The sequence below is a fragment of the Frankliniella occidentalis genome, unplaced genomic scaffold, assembly GCF_000697945.3.
Source record: "Frankliniella occidentalis isolate FOCC.00 unplaced genomic scaffold, Focc_3.1 Scaffold118, whole genome shotgun sequence".
Taxonomy (NCBI): Eukaryota; Metazoa; Arthropoda; class Insecta; order Thysanoptera; family Thripidae; genus Frankliniella; species Frankliniella occidentalis.
This window is the reverse complement of record NW_026267246.1, coordinates 270877-294381: the sequence shown is the minus strand read 5'-3', so window position 1 is coordinate 294381 and position 23505 is coordinate 270877. Positions and strand designations below refer to the sequence as shown.

Below are 23505 nucleotides of genomic sequence, written 5' to 3'. Positions count from 1 at the left end.
CCCCGCCCCGCCCCCACTTTCCTTCTTCCCGTCTTGCGCTCGCCATGCTAGCGCAGGCGGAATAGTGATTCGCGGGTTCGAGTACGTGCCCTTCCCCCCATCCCAATCACTTCCCTCACCAGCTGCGTGCGGGTCGACTCTTAGAAGAGCCTACGTCTGAATCCGGTGTGCACCCATTGAGAACCGTTTGGTCCGGGTGACCAATTTCAAAACCGACTAAATTTTGGATCTGTGGACTAGATTTTAATCGTGCTGAAAAAAAAATCAAATTACCTTAGTTTTGATAGACTTGACCAAATTTAGTTAAAAATTGTTAAAAACGAAGGTGCTAAATTGTAGTTGGTTTCATAAACTAAATTTTCCTTTTGCTTCCTACGACCCTGATTTAGTCGAATCAATAACTAAATGGTTCACTCTCTGTGTGTGACGGAGAACTCGCCCCTGTTACACGTTAACTCGCCCCCACGGTTGTGCCTTGTACAGGAGAAAACCCAAGACCGAGCCAAAGGCCTCCTTTAATTTTGAAGCCCAAAAGTTTTTGCCCACCCGTAGGCTTTTTGCTCTGATTCCATTTTTGGAAGAAAATTCGAGACTCGCCTTTTCGCTAATTCATCATCTTTTGGCTGAAATTTATACCAGAAGCTTGTTGTTCTTCATATCCCGAGGGACATCCAGCTCAATAGCACATCCAGCTCAATTGGCAAGCAGTTGAGGAAATTGTGGGTGACTTGGCTTTTGAATGGCGTTCTCGTGGGGGATGAAAACCGGGACGGGAGTATGCGCGAGTTGTCCTAGATCCGGACAGGGCCGCCCCCTCACCGGTGTGCTGGCTGCCGCCTGGCTATCAGTCCAGGACGCCGAGGACTCCTGCCCCGGTGAGCCCGCCCGCGCCCCGGGCGGCGGGGCGGGGCAAGGTCAGCCCTGCAGCTGCGGCAGCTGCCTGGCGGTGGCGAGGGGCGGGGAGGGCTGTGCTGTGCCACTGCCATGATGAGGCTGGCACATCGGGGCACAGGCCACGCCACGCCACGCCATAGGCCATGAGCAGTCCGCGGCCCCATCCTGTCCCGCCCCGGTCCTGGCGGGGTCCTGCGCTCAGTGTGCGGGCAGAGACAGCGCTGGACCCGTGGCGGACGGCACCGCAAGCTCCACCGTGAGTACCGCAGGGTCAGGAACGGATCAACCCCCCCGAGGCACCCCGTCGTCCTGGGCACTACCCGCCACCGGCCAAGTGTGCAGGCCCCAGGAAAACGGTGACCTTCACGTCGCCGGGAGCTCGCCACGGGTCCCCCTCATCCACGCAACCCAACATCGGTGTCCACGGCAAGGTCGTGTGTGGAGTTCATATCGGCGACCTTCAGCACGAAGAAGAGGGTTTTCTCGGGGACCCACCATACCTCGCGACCTGTGGTCTCGCGTCGAAGACCGCTCCACTCCAGTGGGTAGGGGTGGGGTGCCTGGGCGCCCGGCGGGTAGGCCGGCCGCATGCAGCCCGCCCGCGCCGGCAGCCTACGGCCGGTGGGCGGGCGCGCCTGGTGCAGGCCTGGTGCGAGGTGCCCGCCGCGCCGTGCGGGGACTTCTCAGCTCTATAGACGCGGGCTCCGCGGGCTGCGTGAGAGCCCCCAACCCCTGGTCTTGCACTGGTTCCATCCGGCTCCAGCGGGTCTCAGCCCTCGGCGGGCAGGCTCCAGGCGGAGGGGCCGGCGCGGGCCAGGATGGGCGACAGTCGGCAGTCGCGGGCGGGTGAGGTCAGAGTGGTGCTGAGGAGGACGCCGTCGTCGTCATCACCGCCAAGACGCCCCAGTTCCGGCAGCCCGATGTGCGTGTGTGCGTGTGAATGTGTGTGTGTGCGTGTGTCTGTGTGTCTGTGCGTGTGCTTGTGTGCACGGGCGAGAGACGAGTGCGTCGTTGACTCCTCGGTATCCAGTCCAGCAAAATGATATCCCCTGTGCTTTGTTTGTTTGGTCAGATGTACTTCAAACCACCCCATCGTACGAAATGGGAGATGTTCCAGTCGTTCCTGTACGACGGGCCGTCGGGCCGTGTGTTCGGCAGAACAGGCTCAAGCTGGGGTGAGTTACCATTTTATTGCGAATCATAATCAACAACGACAAAAATGAACAAAGGTCTCAATCTATTTCACTTTTTACAGCCAAGATTGGTCTATTCTACGCCAGTTTCTACGCGGTGTTGGCGTCCATGTTCGCCATCATGCTGTGGGTATTCTTCCAGACTCTGGACCCGAGGATACCCCGTTGGCAGCTGACTGGCTCACTGATCGGCACTAACCCAGGCAAGAATATTCTCAAACAAGCATTAAGCAATGTTTCGAGATCCATCTTATTGTGAAGTGTTTGACGAGGCTGTCGCCCGCAGGGATGGGATTCCGGCCTTTACCCCCCACCTCCAACGTAGACAGCACGCTCATCTGGTACAGGGGCTCAGACCCGGAGAACTACAAGCTGTGGAGGAACTCGCTTGTTGAATTCTTGGAAGGTAAGCTAAAACGAAGTCTTGCCTATGACACCCTTTGAACTGGGTGCAAAATTTTATTATTGACACTTGTGCTTCGCCCTCGGCGTCGACTCTATTGTCGAAGTAAGCTATACTCTTTTCGACAAAATGTACGCCCTTTGTCGTTCGCGGGCGCCGGGGAGCGTTGTTCGTACCGACTGACACGGTTTGTGCAGTTTACAGGAAGCCTGGACTCACGCCGGGTCGCGGACAGAACATCTACAACTGTGACTACGATAGGCCACCAGGCAAGGGGCAGGTGTGCGACGTGGACGTGAAGAACTGGGCGCCGTGCACCCAGGAAAACAATTTCAACTACCACAAGTCTGGCCCCTGCATCTTCCTTAAGCTCAACAAAGTAAGCTCATGACCACACGCGCATGTGTGTCAGACTTTGAAATGAATTCAACCAAAAAACCACAAAGATAAACACTGTTGTATACATTATTTTTAATATTTTTTCCTCGGCGTTGTTTTCAGATCTACGGCTGGGTGCCGGAGTACTACAATGACACCCGCAACCTTCCGGCCGCCATGCCGAAGGATCTGAAAGCCCACATCGACATGATGGGTCGCAATAACAGCCGGAGGGTAAGTACTCGCCGTGTTTTGGTGGTCGGCCGTGGCCGACCCATGATTCGAGGGCGACTTGAGTCACGGCCACCTTTTGGTTTTCCATCTCGTTTTGCACTAATCATACCAGGTGGCTATTCAACCCGCACAATTGTTATACTATACTGCACCGCATGCGTGAATCGAGATGTATACGCAACTCTATTAGAATTACAACTCTAAAGTAACCTCCGGTTTGCGACATTTGTAGCTCAACACGATATGGGTGAGCTGCGGGGGAGAGAATCCGGCGGACTTGGAGAACATCGGGCCCGTCAAGTACCTGCCGCCTCACCGCGGCTTCCCCGGCTACTTCTACCCGTACGAGAACACCGAGGGCTACCTCAGCCCCCTCATCGCCGTGCACTTCGAGCGGCCGAGAAGTAAGTCGCACGGCAAAAAGGCGTCGTTGGCGTCTGATCTCAACATTTTTGAAAACATCATTTTCAAAAGTTTGATTTTTTTGCATGTTATTTTGTGAATATTAGGTGGCTGACTCACGCCGCGCACTTTAGTAGTCGTACCAGGTGGCTGATTCACGCCGCGCACTTTCGTAGTTATACTGTACCGCATGCACGCGTGCGGGCTGGTTTGCCTATGCTCGCAACGCACGGCTCCTTATGGCCCCGTGCGGGTAGGCAATCCGCCTCCTGCACTCGTGCATGCGGGGCAGTATAACTACGCAAGTGCGCGGCGTGAATCAGCCACCTGGTACTGTTCCGCACGTACGCGTTCGGGTATGTTGCCTACTCGCACGGGGCCACCCGGAGCCGTGGGCAGAGAGGATTGGCAAACCCACCCGCACCCGTGCATGCGGCACAGTATAACTACGAAAGTGCGCTGCGTGAATCAGCCGCCTCGTATTTTCCGGAGCACCACAATGATGACGTGCTTTATCTCTGATTCAAACAGCGGGAGTCCTGATTCAGATCGAGTGCAAAGCGTGGGCCAAGAACATCGGCTTCGACCGCAAGGAGCGCGTCGGGTCGGTGCACTTCGAGCTGATGATCGACTAGGCGTCCGTGTCCAGAGGTCGTCCGTCCGTGTCGGACCGCCTGCACCCGCCCGCCCCTCCTGCCGCGCGAGAAGTCCCTTTTCTATCACTGCCTCGAACCCTCGTGGACTCTCCCGCGGATCCCGCCTGCTGTCCAGCGCAGCAGGTGTGACGCAGGCGGGAGGAGCGCTGCAGCAGATCTCTCCACCCCCGAGCCCTCACCGCCCTTCTTCGGCCCACCCCTCGGCCCCCCGGCAGCGCAAAAGCTTGCGCGACTGGCGCCAGCCAAGGTGCAGCTGTGGAGCCATGGTGTCGGCCGAGATGTGTGGGGACATCCCCGCGTCGAGGCGCCAAACATGCAAAACGTTTTCCTTCGCCCTGAAACAGGTAGCGTGTGTTCTATAAGGCACGTTCGGATGCGTACCGTTTTTATGTTGTTATTTTAAATTCAACGGTACTTCTCCAGCTTTCCCTTTTTCCGTCCTTTTTAAAATTTGGCTATACTTACCGATGATAAATACGTCTCGAAAAGTCTCGACAGAGACTATAATAAAGACATGGACCAACCCTGATGGTAAATTGATTCAATGAAATTAAGATTAAAAATTTCTCCATAGAAAGGTGCCTCTTAAAAATCAAGCTAATAGAACACCTTAGAACATACGGGAAAACTGCAAACGAATCTTACTTGACGTTTTTGTTCATGTTTGTTCTGTTATCAAAATTTATAATTAACTTAGTGTAAATATGGGTATGAATTGTACTTCTTGTACTCTTGAATAAATCATTGGGACAATCTTGTGATAGCGGTGCAGTGTAGTATTTTGTTCCAACCTCGGACCTGGACTCGGAATGACACTGGGGTGTCTCCACTCCAGTCCAGCGGGTGTCACCTGGAGGGTCAACTGCAGCTACCTCAAGCACCGAGTACCTCTAGTACCGAGAGGTCGCGCTGCACCGTGACTGAGTGACACACTGAAGTTTACATCGCGGCCGTTGAAGCGCCACCGGCCCAGCGTCGCGAGACTCGCCCCGAGCGCCCGCCGCGGCCGCGCCGCACCGCGACCGTATGCCTGTCCTTGTTGCTCTTGGGTCTCAGGTGCGCGGTGGCGCGCGTGCGAGAGAGAGAGGGAAGGCCGCGGGACGCCCCGCCACCCCGCGCCCCGCCGCCGCCACCCACCCCCACTCCACTCTACTCCCGGCGCGCGGACGGGAGAGGGGTGGGGGGCAGCAGGGGCAGCGAGCCGCAGCCGCAGCGCGGAGCGTGGATCTGGCACCTACGCGATAGGGTCGCGTGGAGTCGGCCGGACGGTTGGAGTCGGCGAGGAGCGGAGCACCAGCAACAGCGTCGTGAGAGGTTGCCGCGGCCGCGCTACCGAGTGCCGAGTGCACCGTAGTGGAGTGGGTGTGGTCACCGTCAACATGCAGACCAAGCTGGAGCAGGAGGACTCCGTCCAGGAGTTCCAGGGCTTCTTGAAACCCGCCGAAATACCTGCCCTGCAGCGATGGAAGGAATTCTTCTACAACAAGGAGGAGGGCACAGTTATGGGCCGGACGGGCTTGAGTTGGGGTGAGTAGTGGGTAGTACTCGAGTACCTGCTACCTGGTACTTGACGTACTCGTTTTACCTTCCGAGGAGGAACCGAGCCCCTTAATGGCGTACGCTGCCGACCGCGAGACGGCCAACACACCCGGTGGCACCTGAGGCTTTTGACACCTGTATGTTTTGATGCGCACCTGCGCCCCCTAACCTGTACGGGCGGCCGCCGAAGCTATGGGCGGGACGGTCAGACGGGTGCGGCTAGCTGCTTGTGCTTTCAAACTAAACTTCAAGGGCAGTGTAGAATGCCAGCTGGGTTCTCCGATAAGAATAAACTTGGCGGCTGCCACGGCCCTGGGTTGAACTATATTCCTGGATACATTCATCCTGAATTATGTTGTTACGGGTAAATATTGATATTGTATGTAATTTAATCAAATGAATAGTTTCTGAATAGTTTCTTTGTATCAATATTTACTACACTTGTAAAAATTTACATGCTGAGTCTCAGGGGCAGTCTTATGTGTAACCCTGTACTCAACATGTTAATTAGTTTTGTATACGGAGCCTGCACTGTTAGAAAAATGTGACCTGACCGTTATTGTCTTAGCCAAATGCTAAAATTACCTTAGAATGTTTTGGGTAAAATAATTTTGCCACAGTTGTAGTGCGTGTTTCTTTCAGTTAATCCACAATTTTCACAAATTTTCTTCCAGTTCCTCCACTTTGAGGCACTTTCTTCAGCTTCATTTAGAGCACATTCCAGTCATGTCTGTCCTCCCTTTAGTTTCATGAAGGGAGTGGGATTAATAGTGTTGGTTTGAATGGGTAGAGTTTTAACTACCCCTCATTCCCCTCCCCTTCCTCTCTCCCCCTCACTCACACACACCCATGGGGTAGGAGGCAGGGGTACTTGACCTCACTGCTTACCCCAGTCCCTACTTTTATACATTACTAGAAACTGAACGAAAAGGGAAGCAGCCTAAGTCCTCTGGCTTTGGCGAGGCACCCATGCAGGTCATCTGCCTTCTGGTCTGAGGAAGGGGGTGGGGGCTAATAGTTGGAGAAAAGGGGGCTGAGGCTAAAATAGGGATGGAAAGAAGGGGTGAGAAGAGCAGAAGGGGGGGGGGGCGTAAGACGAAGGGAGACCGCCGCGACGGTAGCCCATAGCGCCAACCCTCACCCCCTCTACTGGGCTGGGACGTTCAACAAGGGGTGGCAGACACACTCACTGGCTGTGCGGGCCGTTGGCTCCAAGCGCCACCCACCCCCAACCTCATCCCCATCTCCATCCCCGCGCGGCCGCCGCTCCCCCGATTCCTAACGTCACATCACTAGAAACACGAAGACGGCTGGACTGCAAGGTCCCTTAGACTTCAATTATTTAATTTTTTGACCATCCTATCTGCACAGCAAGGTCCTTATGCTAACAGAAAATAGACCAGAACTTAATACCTTCCACCTGTGGTTTTGTTTTCGCGGACCACGACGACCGCCTGTGGAGCTCTGAACCCTTGGGCGGCTCTGCCGACCACGCCCCTGCCGCCCTGTTCTGTTCAGTTTACTCAAGGGTTGTTTGTTAGCGAGGCTCGTGGGAGAGGGAGGGAGGGGTCTCTGTGCTGCTGATGGAGGGTGAGGCCTGCTTCTCACAAGCGTCCCGGCAAGGAGCCCACGCCCCGCCAAGGACGCCGCCAGCGTCTCCAAGGCCATCGGCGGACTGATCGCGTTTCGCAACCCTGTCCTCGCCCCGCCACGCCGCACCGCACGGCCAGTGCTTGCATCAGCGAGAGCATGAAGAGGCTCGGGAATATATTGTCCTGCTGCGGCGGAGTCTGAGCCCAAATAGGGTCTACGGGGCTGCATCCCTAACGTTTTGCAGGGAAGCGCCCCCGGGGAGTTCTACTGTCGACGGCATACATGAAGTACTCGACGGAGGCAGTGAGGGTGCCAGGACGGCCCCGCGCCTCGCTTCCAGGGGCTGCTGCTGCTGCTGCTGCTGCTGCACGACGGGGTCCAGATCCGGAGGGATCCGGTTTGAGCCAGACCGAGCAGGCCGGGAGCGAGCACTGGCCCGCTACACCCCTACTCTGTGTCTCCACCCCCACCCCAGCGGACGGAACGGGGTGGAAAGACGAGGGATGGCAAGGGAGAGATGGAGGGAGGGTGGGTGTGCGATGCGGTGGGTTGGGTTTGGGTAGCATTTCTCCAGGGGGAGAAGCCAACCCACCAACCTCTCCAACCCGATCACCATGACCTGCAGGTTACTTGCATGCCCCCCCCCCTTACACAAAACCCACTTTACATATATATATTATATTTCAGACACCTATGTACAGGGAAGACTCGTGTCGACTGTCCTGCTCTGTCCAATACCAAGCAGAAATTTACACTTCTAATGCTTTTCTTCCCTCCTTATTTGGCACTGGAACTCACAAGCATTAAAATAAACTAGGTCTTCTTCGGAGAGTGTCTGGCAATTTGATCTGTGCATGGGGGTGGGGGGATGGACGCACCAAGATTAATGACCTTTGTACACAAGAAAATTGATTCTGTCATTATATTCTTAACTTTTTTGGTTGGTTGCAGGAAAAATCATCCTTTTTTACGTCATTTTCTACTCTGTACTGGCAACTCTCTTTGCCATAATGTTATGGGTATTTTACCAAACTCTGGATCCTCGTATACCCAAATGGCAAACAGAGGGATCATTAATTGGAACTAACCCAGGTATTGAATTGTACATTTTTTGTGAAATGTGTTTACCATGTGGAGTTATTCTATATATTTCTTCTGCTTGAAGGTCTTGGATTCCGTCCTATGCCTCCATTTATTAACGTTGAAAGTACGCTCATTACTTACCGAGGCACTGATGCAGAAAACTACAGATATTGGAAAGACTCGCTTGTTGAGTTTTTGCAAGGTGTGTACTGTCTTTCTTCATGGTATTCAGTTAATTTATTTGAATACAGTTGTAATTCATTTGTGGTGCTCAACAGTGTACAGGAAACCTGGTCTGACTCCTGGTCGTGGTCAGAACATCTACAACTGTGACTATGACAGGCCTCCAGGAAAGGGACAGGTGTGCGATGTTGATGTAAAGAATTGGTCACCATGTACTTCAGAAAATAATTTTAACTATCATAAATCTGCACCTTGTATTTTCCTGAAGCTTAACAAGGTAATATTCCTACCCTCTTTGAAGTTTGTTTAAATTTTAGATGCAGCAATTTCAATGTCCATCTCTTTTTCTTTTAGATTTATGGTTGGGTTCCAGAGTTTTACAATGATACTAATAATTTGCCTGAGAAGATGCCAAGAGATCTTAAACAACACATCTGGGAAGTAGGACGAAACAGCACTCTGAGGGTATAGCTAACAGATAATAATAGTCATATAAATGTCTACTAAACCCTGTTTTCAAAAATACCATATCTGTATTATTTGTGTTACAGCTGAATACCGTATGGGTCAGCTGTGAAGGTGAAAATCCTGCTGATGTTGAACATATTGGTCCAATAAGATATATACCAGGTTTGAGAGGGTTCCCTGGATACTTTTACCCATATGAAAACTCTGAGGGCTATTTGAGTCCAATAATGGCAATCCATTTTGAGAAACCAAGGAGTAAGTGTTAAACTTCTATATATTCTTAGTAAGATTTGTAGTTTTAATTCTTTCATTAATACTTTTATTATTTCTTTATATTTAGCTGGCGTTCTTATGCAAATAGAGTGCAAAGCATGGGCACGCAACATCAAACATGATCGCAGAGATAAACTAGGCTCAGTGCATTTTGAGCTGCTGATTGATTAGAGGTGGCAGGACAAACTGATGTGCCAGGTGTTGTATGGATCTCATTTATTTTTCCTGAGATCTGTGTCCTGGGAAGACAAAGTTCTGAAGCTGTAAAGTTTCACTGATATTCCCATACTAGACTAGTGTGTTTATTCTTCAAAATACTGATGCCCTCTGTTTGAGCCTGCGTTAGTCGGCATATCCATCCAACAGTAACTGCATGATAAATACCCCAACTCTTACATTAACACGTTGAGTCCCAGAGGGGGTATGAATCGCGTGTTATTGTGACCATACATGTGGTCACGTGGAACTCAACGTGTTAAGCAATTTTATTACCGATCTATGAAGTCTTTTTTGTATTACTTGGCAATATTTGCTCATCTTTTGTCTATACATTTTATCATGGTGCTTGATTTTACCCATGAACAGTTTTTATTAAAAACCTTCCACATTGTAAGATGCACTGCCATAACTGAAGTGTAACTTAGCAGTGATTATTTTCTCTCATATCTTTTGATATGCATGCGGATTTTGTACTTGCATCTTTTTTGAAGATGTGTTTTAAATTTTTTGGAGGATATACTTAATTATCTTGTTCATCCCCTTGCCTCCCCCTTATTCCTTTCTTTCTCATTGCTTTCAGAGGGACTAAACTCTCCTCTTCCAGAGACTTGAATTGTTAGTACACAGTAGATCATTAGAGCTTAAATTTTTGTATTTATTTCATTACAGACAATATGTTGTCATTTAGTTGAAATCCATTTTGATTGATACTAAACTTTTTAAATCAAAGCAACCTTTAACATTCCTACACTTAATCTGTAACTTTTGTGAAATGAATGTGATAATTTTAGCTGTTATCTTTTTTGTGCATTGTTTTATTTTCATAAAATCTCAGTCTGCCATTTAGAAAAAATTTCAACTCTTTGTTGATAGACATCTATTACACAGCAGATCTGGTAAAATATTTTAATTCTGTATTGATAATTGTTTCATTTTTTTTTACTTTTTTAAAATGCATCGTCAGTTTTAGTGTATAGTACCATTACTTTTGTACTTGGTATTTTGGATATTGTCAGTCATATTCCATAAGTATGTTATCAGTATAATTTTTTTACTATTTCTCAAAATTATGCTGAACAAGGTATGCTCTGTCCATTGAGATTATCGTGTTACTGAATCTGTTATTGCAGTGTTTGCCTCTTGTCCTAAGAGTAACCTGCTAATTTTTCTACCTTTTTAAATCCATTATGAGTATGTTTTGACCAAATTGCTTGACGAACCAATTACTTTAGTGGATACATAGCATAGATCTCTGTTCTTTTTTTCACGTAACTTTTAATAATGTATTTGTCTTACGATGTGTGTCATTATTTGTTGATTTGTGCTAGGCATTTTTGTATTTTTTTTCATGCAGTAAGCAGTATTAGTGGCATTAATTTTAGATGGTCATATCACGGAATCTCAGATAAATGAAATATAAGCTAACTTTTCAAATATCACATGGTAGATGGCCTAAGTAAACTCTTCCTTTTGACTGAGCCAACCCATTCTACTCAAGCTAAGTGGTATTTTCTATGAAATGGCTTGGAATTATTTAATCTAGTAATTTACTTGATTTGCTTATCTCAGAAAGAGAGCTACTTGTATGTGCTGTCTGGTATGTGTGCAAGTAGAACCAAGAATAATAAGTACACTTTGGTTTTACAGATTGACTTTGAACTGAAATAAAATTGGAGTTTTTGTGCTACTGAGTTACATGTTTCCATTTTTATCCCAATTCGCCAGTAGCGCCGAATGCATTAAAGTGCGCCGAAAATGAGTTAGTTTTTTATGCGGTTGCAAAATCAGCGCTGATCCCACACATTCACACATGCCCTCACACACTCACGAAGCCTCAACGACACGAATGAGAACTTCATGAATGTATACCCTCAACTCCAACCAGCAACATAAAGTTGTCTTTTGCGAGAAAGGGTCTCACCTCTCTCAAGCTCTTGCATCTTGAGAAATAAGCTTGCATCGTACCCTATCTGAGGGAGGTATGCAGTCACCACACTCGCTCTTTGAATCAAGCGGGTAAGCGGGTGATCCGCCGGAAGCACTGTGTATGAAAAATTCCACAACTCACAAAAATGGGGGTGGATTTGAAATTTGATAACAGAAAAACATAACCTGTAAAGTTCTGAACTATTGTGTGTTCTGACTGCCTCTCAAATTCATCATGAAAGAGTGGAATGACATTAGTTATCGGGGCAGTAGATATCCACTTCAAGCAAATCTTACCATTTTCTGGATATGTTCTGTTTTGTTTTCGTTATACATTTTCTTACATGGCTTCTTCCCCATGAAAACTGTCGTTGGAGAATTTGCTGTTAAAAATGACATTCCATCAACAATTTTGAATTTTAGGTTTGTAGAATTTCTTTCTTTTTGGTGTTTATTTTCTGGTCCATATGATTTCTTAAAGCACTCAATTTTTGGTAACAGTATTGACAATGAAGTTTTATATCGAAGAAGGAGTGGCCGCTTTGTATTTGTACTGATTGATGCATTTCGTTGGGACTTCTTGGACAATCCAGAGCATATGCCTTATCTATTTGAATTACAGAAATCAAGGAAAGCTTCTCTCCTAACAGCCCGTTGCCATCCTCCTACAGCAACCATGCCCAGAATAAAGGTAGTAATATTAAATTTGCTATATATCTTATCTACATTTATCTGATATTGCTGATTTTAATTTGATTTCATATTTTTCCCATTGAAGGCACTTATGACAGGGACAGTTCCAAACTATGTTGATGTTATTTTAAATCTGGGTAATGATCAGGTCACAGAGGATAACTTAGTTCACCAAGCTGTTGAAAATGGCTTGAAAGTAGTATTTTATGGCGATGAAGTATGGCTTCATCTATTCCCTGAAAAATTTCTGCGAAAGGAAGGAACTACATCATTTTTTGTATCAGACTATAGTGAGGTAATTTTGTTCACATTAAACAGTAAGTGATCTTAATATTTAGTTTTTCGATGTTTTGTTTTACTGAGGTGTTATCTTTAAAAGGTTGACACAAATGTTACTCGACATATTGCTCCTGAAATGAAAAAAGGTGATTGGGATATTCTCATCTTACATTATCTTGGTCTAGACCATATAGGGCATCTAGCTGGACCAAGTAGTCCCCTAGTACCGTTTAAATTAAGAGAGATGGATGAAGCTATAAGAGAGATTCATGAAAGTCTTCAGCAGTGGGTGCGCATTGAATTGCTTTTCACTTTTGTTATCTATCTATCTTATCTATTCACGTGTAATTTTTGTATTTTATAATCTAGGATTATGAACACCCCGAAGAACCGTCATATTTGGTTATTGTGGGAGACCATGGAATGCATGACTTAGGTAGTCACGGTGGAGCTACCCTAGGGGAAATCCTTGTTTCTCTGATTGTGATTGAAAATGTGGCTCTTAATTATTCCATTTCAGAGTAAGCAAACCTGTTTAAACAGTGCATTACTACCAGTATTTTACAATTCTTTTTAAAATTCCTGAATAATTCTTTTTAAGAAATTCAAATTTTACGAGACCAGAAGTGTCCCAGATTGATGTCACAGCCACACTTGCTGTTCTTCTAGGTCTACCAATTCCTAAGTTAAGTCTTGGAGTCTTGATACCATCTGCTCTCAAAAGACTTACTGATGAGCAATTTTTATTTGGTCTGGGTTATAATGCTCAGCAGGTATCAAGTCAATTCATCTTGGCTGATCCAGATGGCACCTCAAAAGGTATAAAGAACCTTAATTTTTTCCTTAGCCCCATTGGGATGTAAAAACTTAAGTGTAAGTTATTTCTTTTCAACTCCACCTCATTCTCCAACAGATTGCTTTAACATGTTCCTCCGAGCAAAAGAGGCTCACGTGTCTTGGCTGAAGAGTAAGTCAAACACCCAAAGAGATCTTGCCAAAACTTTGTATACCAATGCAACTCAACAAATGAGCTCATTATTAGTGAAGACTTTAGTTACGTTTGACATGTTTTCATTAGGCATTGGATGCTTCACATTTATTCAGGTTTAATTTTTTTTTTTGTTTACTTACTTTTGTATCATGATTTATTAGAGTTCTTCCAGGTCTGTTAAAATGTTTTTATCTTTTTCTATCTACAGGTTTTACTATCTTTATTATATTCTGTAATAGTAAAAAGAAAAGACATTTTTCTCAAGTCAAGGGGAGAAACATCTGGCATTTTTACCACTGGTATAGGTTTATTTGCTTTTTGCATACTGTTCAGTTGCATATGTAGTTCTTTGTTTCCTATCAGTGTAGCATATTTGATTTTTGCTACCCTCTCTCTATTTTTCATTGGACTGCATTGTTGGATATTGTGTGTTTGGTTTAATACATGTCAGGTAAAGTTTTTAAAATGTGTGCTTTTTCAGTGTTGGGGCTCATATCATTTTTCCTTTTTAACTTTTAAATCTAATGCACAGGTAAAGAAATTCAGAAATATCTCAGTAACAACAACTTTTTTGATAGTGGGATCTCTTTTGCACACTATTAGTTTGAGTGCATCAAGCCTCATAGAAGAGGAGCATCAGACCTGGTATTTTCTATGGATCACATTTATGTTAATTTTATTCTTTTCATCAAGGTAGGACATTTTAAGCTATCCTTCCTACAAAAACTATTACAGTTCTATAAATTATTCAACAAATTTAAAACGAATTGTTTTGCAGCTTTTCTGACCCAAAGTTCAGTTTTCATCAATTTCAACTATTTAGTATCATGTTGGGTCATCGTATTCTTCGTAAACTAAATCAGACAGGGGACAAGTGGGCTTCTCTCCCTGACATAGCTGATTGGCTAGAAATGACTGATAATAAAGTCATCCTGTCTTACGTTTTTAGTTTTGGTAATGTTTTGCTTAATTTGCTATAATACCAGTCGTTACTGCCGAATGCTGACTTACAACTTTTTCATTTCCACCTTCCAGGTTTGGTTGCAGTGTGGTTTAGTTTGCATCGGTTAAAATGCTTGAACAAAACTTCTGACAAAGTTCTCCATTTTCTTGCTATTTTGTGTGTATTCCTTTACCGGAGTACAGTTGGTGATTTGTCACTTTCCTTTATTCTTGGTGATCCAAGGTATGCTAAGTAGTTGTACGTGAGCCCGGGCGCTTTGATAGTAATACTACAGTAATACCATAGCACATCAGTACTACAGTAATACCATAGTTCAGCAGTACTACAGTAATACCATAGTTCAGCAGTACTACAGTAATACCATGACCATGACCATGACCATGACCAGTAATACCATTACCATCTAATCAAAACAATTACAACTTATCACCCCAAAAGGCCTAATGATCCCTAGGGAGAAGGTCGGGAGGTTCCGGTTTAAAAAAAAAAAAAAAAAAAAAAAAAAAAAAAAAAAAAAAGTACTACAGTAATACTATAGCATGTATGCAGGTGTGCAAAGGCAATTGCCTACACACTATGCAGTTGATCTATTTAAAGTGACGGGAGATTCTGCCTTTTACCTGATGGGATGGGTATTCTGTTTTTATTTGATTGTTGTTTGGGGTCAGTGTTCACAAGTTTGTCCTTGTTACAGAGGTGTACGAATAGTGCAGCTCTTCTGGCTGATAAATGGTTTGTTGCTTCTCAAATCACTCAGGAAGCCTTCGCAAGTACAAATTATCAAGGGTTTGATTTCTGTATGGACTCTTGCCAGTGCATTACTGTTCAGACCTTGCAATGTCATCCTCATTCCCTACTTCACACTCTCCAGTTTGTTCATTTCATCTGTTATGAAGAAAACTGTGGACTGTTGTCTTGCCCTTCTATGGCTGGGCAATGTAGCTTTCTTTTATCAGGTAAATTTTTAAAAGTGGTAAAAATTAAAATCTTACCCCCTTGTAGCTGTAGCACCAGTTTTTTTCTGTTCTGTAAATGTTTTGCAAGCATTCTAAGAACTATATGTGCTCCAAGGGTCTAATCTAATATTCTAACATAATATTTACATTCTTCTAGGGTAACTCCAACAGTTTATCCACTATAAATGTTGCTGCCGGCTACATTGGAGCTGACTATCAAAATATTTTTGGAGCAGGGCTCCTTATATTTATTCACACGTATTGTTTCCCTGTTTTAAGTACATTGCTCCTTTTCTTGAGGTCAACTAGTCAGACTGATTTTATTCAAAGGTAAATTACAAAGCCTAGTGCCCAGCATATATGCATTCATGTTGAAATTTTCACCTAATGGCAGTCTTCTGTTTTAGGAAACAAGATATCATTTCCACTTTGCATGTATGTTTCCTGCATCGTTTGCTTCCCTTGTGTGCATACTGCATCATAGTTACTCTGCAACGACACCATTTATTCATATGGTCTGTTTTTGCTCCAAAGCTTTTGTATGAGGCTGTTCATTCTGTGATTTCATTTAAACTTATAGCGGTAGGGTGTGTTCTACTTTTGTTCTGTGATAAAGAATAAGATAATAAATTATATGCAATTTTTTGTGCTATGTACCTGGTTGACTTTATATGAAACAAATTTAATATAAAATCATGGATTGCTGGATTCAAATTTATCAAACCAATTGTTAAATTTGCAGAACACAAGCAATAGTTTACCTTAACATTTACCCTGGACAAAATATTCAAAATAATCAAGACTGAATATGTAAAGGTCAGATTTGTATTTTTCTACATTGAAGTCATACATGTCTTAACAAAGAGGACAAAGTCAGTTGGTTCAATTTTACATAAAGCAGCTCTAAAGAAACATCTAACATTCCAGTTCAAAAATTGTAGGTAAAATTTAAAGGCAGGTTCAAGTGAAATGCTGGATCCCCAAGTTGCACATAATAATTCGACAAGCCCCTCTTTCATACAAATTTAGGGATTATCCTATGCACTGAAATGTGATGAAATCGAGGATGTAATGCTCTGTGCCATTTTCTGTAAATTAACAATAAGCAATCTACAGTTAATTCTCTACAGCAGGTTGGTCAGAAAGTGAGATTATACACTAAATTTGTTGACAATTTAATACTTTAATAATTACACTCATTACTTAAAGTTGGTAAATTAAGAATGCCTGAAACCCTGACGTAGGGAGCAGCACAGTAGATGCACTTCGGAAATGACTTGGGGAGGGGGAGGGAAATTTCTCATCGTGCCGGTTAGTAATTACCGATTACTGGAGTGTAGAAATCCATGGATAGGAAAGTGTCAATGTCCATCATCTGAAGTAGATTATCGTAAGAAATTGTACTTAATCTAACCACTTACAGCACTACAGACGATAGTTTTCTTTTAATTTAGAAACGAGTCATTTCACAGGAAAGAAGATAATTTTATTCTTTAGAAAAGTTAAAAACACAGAACAATTACATGGTTTATTTTGTTATGAATAAATTTATGGTTCAGAGCAAAACAAACTTTGATGAGGGCAAATGCGACAGCTTACTTCACAAAAGCACTTGGATGATAGCCCCAGTTTTACTTCCACACAATTGGAGCTAATTTACATTGGTCTGGTCCAGAGGCTACCTCAACCAGTGGTAGAATTCCTTCATGGAAAACTTGCATGTACATAATGAGCAGGATAATTTCAAAAATTCACCGACATTAAATGCAAGAAAGCAACGAAGGAAACCTTGAGATCAATAATAACCAGACTACAAGAACACTGGACACAATTTATTTATCAGATGGTAACAAAGAGGCGCATGATTCCGTATTGTAGGGCTCACACACAAAGAGCCTGTTCCCAGCTACTCCGGGATTGTGCTGTTGCTTAGTAGCCAACAACAGAGGCTTCCTGCATGAGCACGCCACACTGTGCTAAGAAAATCTAATAGCTGAGATTGAAAATGCTACAAGGTTGAAAAAGTGGAAATGAGTACAGGAAATGTGTACCAAAACATGCTTATAGCATGCCTATCACACTTCAATGTCAAGTTAATTTTAATTTGATTTTCTCAAGCTACTTTCAACATGCCAATATCATTTCTTGTGCCAGGCCAGGAGGAACGGCCAGCACTTGCACAAGAGAACCAAACAACACCTCCTATGAAACGGCGCCAAGATTGAAAATGCAGACCATTTGAAAAAAGAAAAAAAAAAAAGATAAAAGTTCCAATTGATAGGAGACTTAGGTTTCACAAAGGTGCATTACAGAACTAACCTCTACAGATTACAGCTTAACTACCAGGTAAGTCAGATTGTACTGGCTTCGGCCAAATAATAAGTCAATCTTAACTGGGTTGCTGGCTTTAAGTACCAATAAATAATTATGATTCATTACAAACCCCACATTCTAAATGGGAGATAAGGTAAACAAGGGAAAAGGGGAAAAGTAGGGAAGGGAGAGGTAGGGTGAGGTAGAGTGGGGTGGGCAGCATCTGTAATACTTCACAGTAAATGTGATGGAATGATTCATTCTCGAAGAGAATCAACTAGAATCCAATAAGCGAAGAAAAAGTCAGGCCATCCTAAATTACTCCTGGAATTCAACAGGAAAAAGATTCTTTTAAGCGACTCCATTCTTTTTATTTTGCTGGACTTGGAGCTAACAAAGTGGAAGAAAAGCATAAATAAGGAGGGTAGAGCGCTCTACAAGTCATTTAATATAAAACTTAATGTCTGGAGTCTGTAGCATAACTTATTGAAAGCATATAATGGAACATTTTTGAAAGCCCACATGACCCCATTGATTCTTAAAGCCCCCTTAACAATTTTATTTTATGTTTTGAGTTCAAAAGTATAGGCCGGTGAGAGTAACAACTTCAGAGACTACCAGAGTACATATACTTTCATTTTTAAAATTTAGATGCCGTAAGTACAATTTCATTATTTTCTTAAGTTTTACCAGAAAGGGGGCTTCAATGTTGCATACAGATAGAACTCTTTAAACCTCACCCTAATGTGACAATTTCAGACCAAATTGTTTGACTGAAATTATCACTCTACCCTCCTTAAGAGCTTACCAATATCACACAAGAAGACTATTGTGTTAAAATATGTGACAAAGACAGATTACAGAAACTGAGAGGGCCACCACTTGATCAAAATAAATGCATGTGAAGCAATGTCATGAGATGAGACACCATTTAAAATAATTTTTTAAAATCTCACTTTTAGCAAATTATATCACAGAATGGACCAACTCCAAATAAGGGGATACTTGAACTGTCTGCATTGCAGAAAAAACTTGATCCACTCATTTATCATTCATTTTCCAACAGATTGCACATTAGCTCAACAAAAGACCTCAAATACATAGGGCATAATGAAAACAAACAGAAGTCTCCTGAAAAGGAAGAGCAACTGGAGCAGTTTATGCTTCCAGGAAACTTATGCTAAGGATACAGACACATAAGCCCAGCATGCCATTCCCACAGAAAACCAATGCAACTTCCCAGATTCTTCTTTCTTCTCAGAAGGCCTCAGCTTAGTATATTTATTAATAAATGGCCCATAAAATTAAATTTGAGTTTGTTTAATTTATTTATTTAATAAATACAAAATTGAGGTTTGAATTTCACACTGCTGAAAGCCACCATAATTTTTAAAAGCCTAAATTAAAATCAAATTAACAGCACAAATACCCAAGTCCGGCAATGACAGCCCCTAGGATTGAAGTTGGAATTTGAGTCGAATATTGGCAGACAGTTACAACCCCCTCCCGGGAAAACAAAATAATAAAGAAGTCCAAGTCCTTCCGAAGCCCTTCAAAGCTGGGCTTGATGGCGGTAATACGTTTCACACAGACCACAGGCGCACAATATGGTAGTCACTAGTTCTACCACATTCCACTTAAGTCATACACACAAGATGATGTTACGTGCTTCATTTTAAACGCTTGTTCGATTTGTGTGTTCAGTCACAGAATTATGACACGTCCTGATCTTCAACATCCTGCAGTTGTTCCTTAGTTTCAGTTTCACCTGCAAGGCAAGGGAGAAGATGCTTGTTAATTCATACAGATAGTAAAGTACAAAAAATACTTAATGTTAGGCTTCGGCATGAAATTAAAGTAACTACAGATCATAAAGAGCAACAAATGAAGCCTGAGAAACATGCAATACATAGAAGGAATACCAGAACAGTTTAACTTCAACTGAGCAGAAGATAGAAACTTTCATGCTAGGTCTCAACACTAGTACAATCAAGTTAGAAACAAATTAAAAAGAAAGCAGGTAAGTTAGGTAAGTTAAGTTTCTTTCACCCAAACATTAATAAATTAAAATCAGAATGCAGAAAGAATGATCAGTCCATGCATCCACAAGGATCCTAGGCTGAAGGGAAAAAATAGAAGAGAGCCAGTTCCAGAGCAAAGCAGCAAAGCAAGAACATTTTTTTTTTCAACTCTACAAATGTTAAAGCCAGAAAGAACAAAGAGCTGTCCCAATAATCCAGGGATGAGAATTTACAAAATGTTCTTTGGTTTGGGCCCTAAAACTGCAATAAGCATAATTTTAGCCAAAACAGACAAACTACATAAAAATTTGAACAAAAATAAAACAGCTGAACTTATGAAACACATAGGACTGATCAATAGAACTGAATTGCAGAAATAAAGAAAAAATGTGACACAGCATGATAGCAATCCATCTGAAGTCAAACCGTACATTGGGCTGATTCCTCTGTGGGTTGCTCACCATCTCCCTGCATGTCTGAGGTCCACAAGGTAAGGTTGTCTCTGAGCAGCTGCATGATAAGGGTTGAGTCCTTGTAACTCTCCTCTGATAATGTGTCCAACTCAGCAATTGCATCATCAAATGCTGCCTTAGCCAAGCGACATGCTCGGTCAGGAGAATTGAGGATTTCATAGTAGAACACCGAGAAATTGAGGGCCAATCCCAGTCTAAAAGGAAAAAAAAATTATGAAATAAAAATATGTACCCCCCCAAAAGGCAGATCATTAAGTAATTACATACTAAATCAACTGTTGAGATGCTTACCTAATTGGGTGTGTAGGTGGAAGTTCAACCATTGCAATGTCACTAGCTGCTTTGTATGCAACTAATGAATTTTCAGCAGCTTCTTTCCTGTCATTGCCTACAGCGAACTCCGCCAAATATCGGTGGTAATCTCCCTTCCTATGAGGCAAAACATAGCATAATTAAATATTGGAATTATAGTTAGAGGGTAAAAAGAAGTTGACAAAATAGCTACTGACATTTTGTAGTAGAAGACTTTGGATTCACCAGTTGAGGCACAAGGAATTAAATGCTTGTCAAGCACACCAAGAATGTCTGAGCAGATATCACGAAGCTCCTTCTCCACCTGAAAATATCAAAGCAATTAGAACTAAACTCCATCCAAACTGGACTTGCAATAAAGAGGAATAACCAACCTGTGAGCGGTAAGTTTTAATCATCTCCAGTTTGTCTTCAGCACCCTTGTTTTCCTCCTTCTGCTCAATTGAACTGATTATCCTCCAGGAGGCTCGTCGGGCACCGATAACATTCTTGTATGCCACTGAGAGGAGGTTGCGCTCCTCAACAGTGAGCTCCACATCAAGGGAGGCCACCTTCTTCATGGCGTCAACCATTTCTGAAATAAATAAATTTTGGGACTCAGGACACCGTGACAACTGTTCAAGTAAATTAGACTAGTTCAGAAGCTTGTATGACAAGCATGAACAGACAATTTAAGAGCAAACCTATTCTCAACAGGAGAGGGTATTGCCATTAAATAAGTTTCTACATTTTTCCCCCATGTGTAGTTGAGAAAAGCTCTGAAGGGGGCTGCTTATTTTGTCAGTGGCAGTGGAAGAAAATTGGGAGGTTTCTGTATTTTATTAATATTTGTCTGCGCAGAACCGCGGTTCACAACCTGAACGGTGATCAGCGGGAGCCGAAAAGAAGGAGGGGGAAAGGGGGAGGGGGTAGGAAGTTTCTAGAAATGTCATGTTTAAATTGAAGACAGCAAAGAGGAAAGCACCGTTTCGGGAGTGCGGAAGCGTCGAGTATCGTCGTTATTAAATTTATAAGGCAAGTAAAAACAACAGTACTCATTGTTGTAATAATGAGAGAAAAGAACGAATGAGACGCGCGGAAGGGCTTGAAGGGGAAGAGGATGTAGGGAGGGGCACAGATCAATACACTGCGGAATCGGGTGGGAAGGGAAGAGGGGCAAGTGGGCGGGGTGAGTGGAGGGGAGGGGAGCGGAGGCGAAAGGGGAAGAGGGGGGGGGGGAGCGTAAGCCAACGCGTAACCAACTGTTAGCCCCTGCCCCTCCCTCCGGCCTAACCTCACTTAAAGTTCAAATGAATTTGGCCACAATCCATTGCCCATTTCCCGTCCAGAGCATAACAGGGAAAACAAAAGGAAACAAATGCCCGCGTGCAAATGAATTTGACGCACGGTGCGCCCGTCCTGAGTGCCGCACTTGTGCCCCGCGTCTTGCGACCGACGCGACGCCAGCACAAGTACCCGGCACGGCACACCTAGGCAGCACTTTGCCTCGAAGGACTTATCGGGAAAGGGAAATGGAGAGATTCAACCAAGCTGCGACGCTATCGGGAGATGATTACAACAAAGATGTGACACGACCTGACAGATAGTGGTGGAATCTGATAAAGACTAACAAGAAGGGTAGGGACTGAACATGACTGAGAAAAGGCTTCTCTTCTATCAACCATAGAATCCCATCCCTGGACACCTGCTTCAAGTGCTTCAGCTCAGCTCTCTAGGGCCCCAAGTTAGACGTCTGAATAGTTGGACAGATCAAGAGCAAGAAAGGAATGATGAGCTGGCTACTTGTACCCAACTTCCATGCTTCAACACAAATTGAAAACAGAAAGTACAGTGAAAACTATTAATTCAACAAGAAGCGTGTGGGGATGAAGAAACCAGTCTTACAGGGAATCCATCGCATGATGGGTAAAAAGTTGACCGAACTGATGCTTCACATCTATACCCATAGCTGGGCACCAGATTAAGGACATAAGGGTTTGGGGTAAGATGAAGGTACAATTTAAAACACAGGAAGGACAAACCAATTCGTAATATGTAGAAATTTCAAACAGTTCCTTGGCAGTGTCATTCTCCAGCTCAGTTACACGAGTAATGAAACCAAAAGGATTCTCAATGAGCAAGACCTTTTGATAGTTTGCACAATAACTAATAATATTTCAGGTAAAAATGTGATCTGACAAACCAAAAAGTACTGATTAGGTTTCAGAACTTTAATGTTAAGATGGACAGGGGGTGGGGGAAAGTTGACCTGTCAATGTGATAATTAGAGCAAACATGGATGAGACTTTCAGGTGTCACCACCCTTCATGAAACTGTTCAAATTCAGAGGATAAGTTGCTCGTGGACTTAAAACAAGTCAGGTTATAATATCAAGGTCAGAAGCTTTCCGTTTCGGCCAGCGGTGCCGAAACGTGATATAGCCTTAAACATTGGACATCTCTGAGTGTGCCAAAAATCGAGACGAGGTTAAGACTGGAAGAAAATGAGTTAACAGTGCGAAATGTATCGAATTTTCGTGAGTAACGAGGACAAAATGCCCGGGAAAACATGTATATTCGCATTTCAACACCTGGTGACGCATCGATCTTAGCCTGATCCCAACCTCCGCTCGGTGATACGGGCACACTAGCAAAAACAATTATTAGCCGAGCGTAAGGGGATGCAAATGAATTTTCGGCAACAAAAAGCCCAGCCGACGGTAAGGAAAACATTAGATACGCAGCTTAGGCTCAAAATTGAGGTTTTATCAATATCGACATTCTGACGGAAGGGACCCCAAGAGCCTCCTAGGCCCCTCGGCCAAGTCGGCAATTTTCACTACGGCATTACAACGCACATATACAAAATCTTGAAGGAATATTAACGTACCATCGTATCTTTCGGCCTGTTCAGCCAATTTAGCCTTGTACACATTATCCTCCCTTTCCGACATGGTGGATGAATAGGGATTTTGGACTCGATGCACAAGAGGACAAAATACACTATTATCTAAGATGGCCGCGCCCGCCAACACTGAAAGTAGTCCCGTGACTTTCGCGTACAAAGTGTCTACGTGCGCG

The 23505-nt window shown here is 44.0% G+C and overlaps 4 protein-coding genes across 7 annotated transcripts; 3 read left to right on the top strand and 1 right to left on the bottom strand.

Moving 5' to 3' along the window:
• The first annotated feature begins 990 nt into the window (after positions 1-990).
• On the top strand, positions 991-4923 carry LOC113210677 (sodium/potassium-transporting ATPase subunit beta-2). Of its 2 annotated transcripts, none has more exons than XM_026428780.2 (8): positions 991-1150; positions 1967-2069; positions 2150-2290; positions 2374-2493; positions 2688-2869; positions 2992-3102; positions 3335-3506; positions 4036-4923. In XM_026428780.2, the coding sequence occupies exons 2-8, from the start codon at positions 1967-1969 to the stop codon at positions 4137-4139; spliced, it is 933 nt and encodes a 310-aa protein (XP_026284565.1). In that variant the 5' UTR covers positions 991-1150; the 3' UTR covers positions 4140-4923. The 2 variants fall into 2 exon arrangements, with proteins under 2 accessions (XP_026284565.1, XP_026284566.1); XM_026428781.2 differs by lacking the exon at positions 991-1150 and adding an exon at positions 1746-1816.
• Positions 4924-5346: 423 nt separating this feature from the next.
• LOC113210678 (sodium/potassium-transporting ATPase subunit beta-2) lies at positions 5347-11209 on the top strand. The gene is made up of 7 exons (XM_026428782.2): positions 5347-5687; positions 8244-8384; positions 8458-8577; positions 8654-8835; positions 8913-9023; positions 9110-9281; positions 9367-11209. The coding sequence occupies exons 1-7, from the start codon at positions 5540-5542 to the stop codon at positions 9468-9470; spliced, it is 978 nt and encodes a 325-aa protein (XP_026284567.1). The 5' UTR covers positions 5347-5539; the 3' UTR covers positions 9471-11209.
• Positions 11210-11350: 141 nt separating this feature from the next.
• On the top strand, positions 11351-17594 carry LOC113210697 (GPI ethanolamine phosphate transferase 2). Of its 2 annotated transcripts, none has more exons than XM_026428800.2 (14): positions 11351-11867; positions 11946-12135; positions 12223-12432; positions 12517-12705; positions 12786-12937; positions 13018-13235; positions 13330-13520; positions 13616-13858; positions 13940-14100; positions 14186-14361; positions 14443-14593; positions 15066-15327; positions 15485-15657; positions 15735-17594. In XM_026428800.2, exons 1-14 carry the CDS (start codon positions 11680-11682, stop codon positions 15946-15948), a joined length of 2718 nt encoding a protein of 905 aa, XP_026284585.1. In that variant the 5' UTR covers positions 11351-11679; the 3' UTR covers positions 15949-17594. The 2 variants fall into 2 exon arrangements, with proteins under 2 accessions (XP_026284585.1, XP_026284586.1); XM_026428801.2 differs by having other exon boundaries at positions 11725-11867; positions 12067-12135.
• On the bottom strand, positions 16792-23483 carry LOC113210698 (14-3-3 protein epsilon). 2 transcript variants are annotated; one of them, XM_026428802.2, is made up of 6 exons: positions 23315-23483; positions 20821-21020; positions 20644-20750; positions 20426-20563; positions 20093-20328; positions 16792-19408 (listed from the first exon to the last, which is right to left on the bottom strand). In XM_026428802.2, exons 1-6 carry the CDS (start codon positions 23376-23378, stop codon positions 19353-19355), a joined length of 801 nt encoding a protein of 266 aa, XP_026284587.1. In that variant the 5' UTR covers positions 23379-23483; the 3' UTR covers positions 16792-19352. The 2 variants fall into 2 exon arrangements, with proteins under 2 accessions (XP_026284587.1, XP_026284588.1); XM_026428803.2 differs by having other exon boundaries at positions 20123-20328.
• Between the last annotated feature and the right edge of the window lie 22 nt (positions 23484-23505).

Excerpts from the sequence above, each read along its gene's own strand:
- LOC113210677 (XM_026428780.2), top strand. The coding sequence starts at position 1,967 with ATGTACTTCAAACCACCCCATCGTACGAAATGGGAGATGTTCCAGTCG. Across the intron at positions 2,870-2,991 it reads TCTTCCTTAAGCTCAACAAA|ATCTACGGCTGGGTGCCGGA; the intron begins GTAAGCTCATGA and ends CGTTGTTTTCAG. Across the intron at positions 3,507-4,035 it reads GCACTTCGAGCGGCCGAGAA|CGGGAGTCCTGATTCAGATC; the intron begins GTAAGTCGCACG and ends TGATTCAAACAG.
- LOC113210698 (XM_026428802.2), bottom strand. The coding sequence starts at position 23,378 with ATGTCGGAAAGGGAGGATAATGTGTACAAGGCTAAATTGGCTGAACAG. Across the intron at positions 21,021-23,314 it reads ACAGGCCGAAAGATACGATG|AAATGGTTGACGCCATGAAG; the intron begins GTACGTTAATAT and ends TATTTATTTCAG. Across the intron at positions 19,409-20,092 it reads CACAGAGGAATCAGCCCAAT|GTGAAACTGAAACTAAGGAA; the intron begins GTACGGTTTGAC and ends CTTGCCTTGCAG.
- LOC113210678 (XM_026428782.2), top strand. The coding sequence starts at position 5,540 with ATGCAGACCAAGCTGGAGCAGGAGGACTCCGTCCAGGAGTTCCAGGGC. Across the intron at positions 9,024-9,109 it reads GACGAAACAGCACTCTGAGG|CTGAATACCGTATGGGTCAG; the intron begins GTATAGCTAACA and ends TTTGTGTTACAG. Across the intron at positions 9,282-9,366 it reads CCATTTTGAGAAACCAAGGA|CTGGCGTTCTTATGCAAATA; the intron begins GTAAGTGTTAAA and ends CTTTATATTTAG.
- LOC113210697 (XM_026428800.2), top strand. The coding sequence starts at position 11,680 with ATGAAAGAGTGGAATGACATTAGTTATCGGGGCAGTAGATATCCACTT. Across the intron at positions 13,859-13,939 it reads TTTGGTTTAATACATGTCAG|GTAAAGAAATTCAGAAATAT; the intron begins GTAAAGTTTTTA and ends TCTAATGCACAG. Across the intron at positions 14,362-14,442 it reads GTCTTACGTTTTTAGTTTTG|GTTTGGTTGCAGTGTGGTTT; the intron begins GTAATGTTTTGC and ends TCCACCTTCCAG.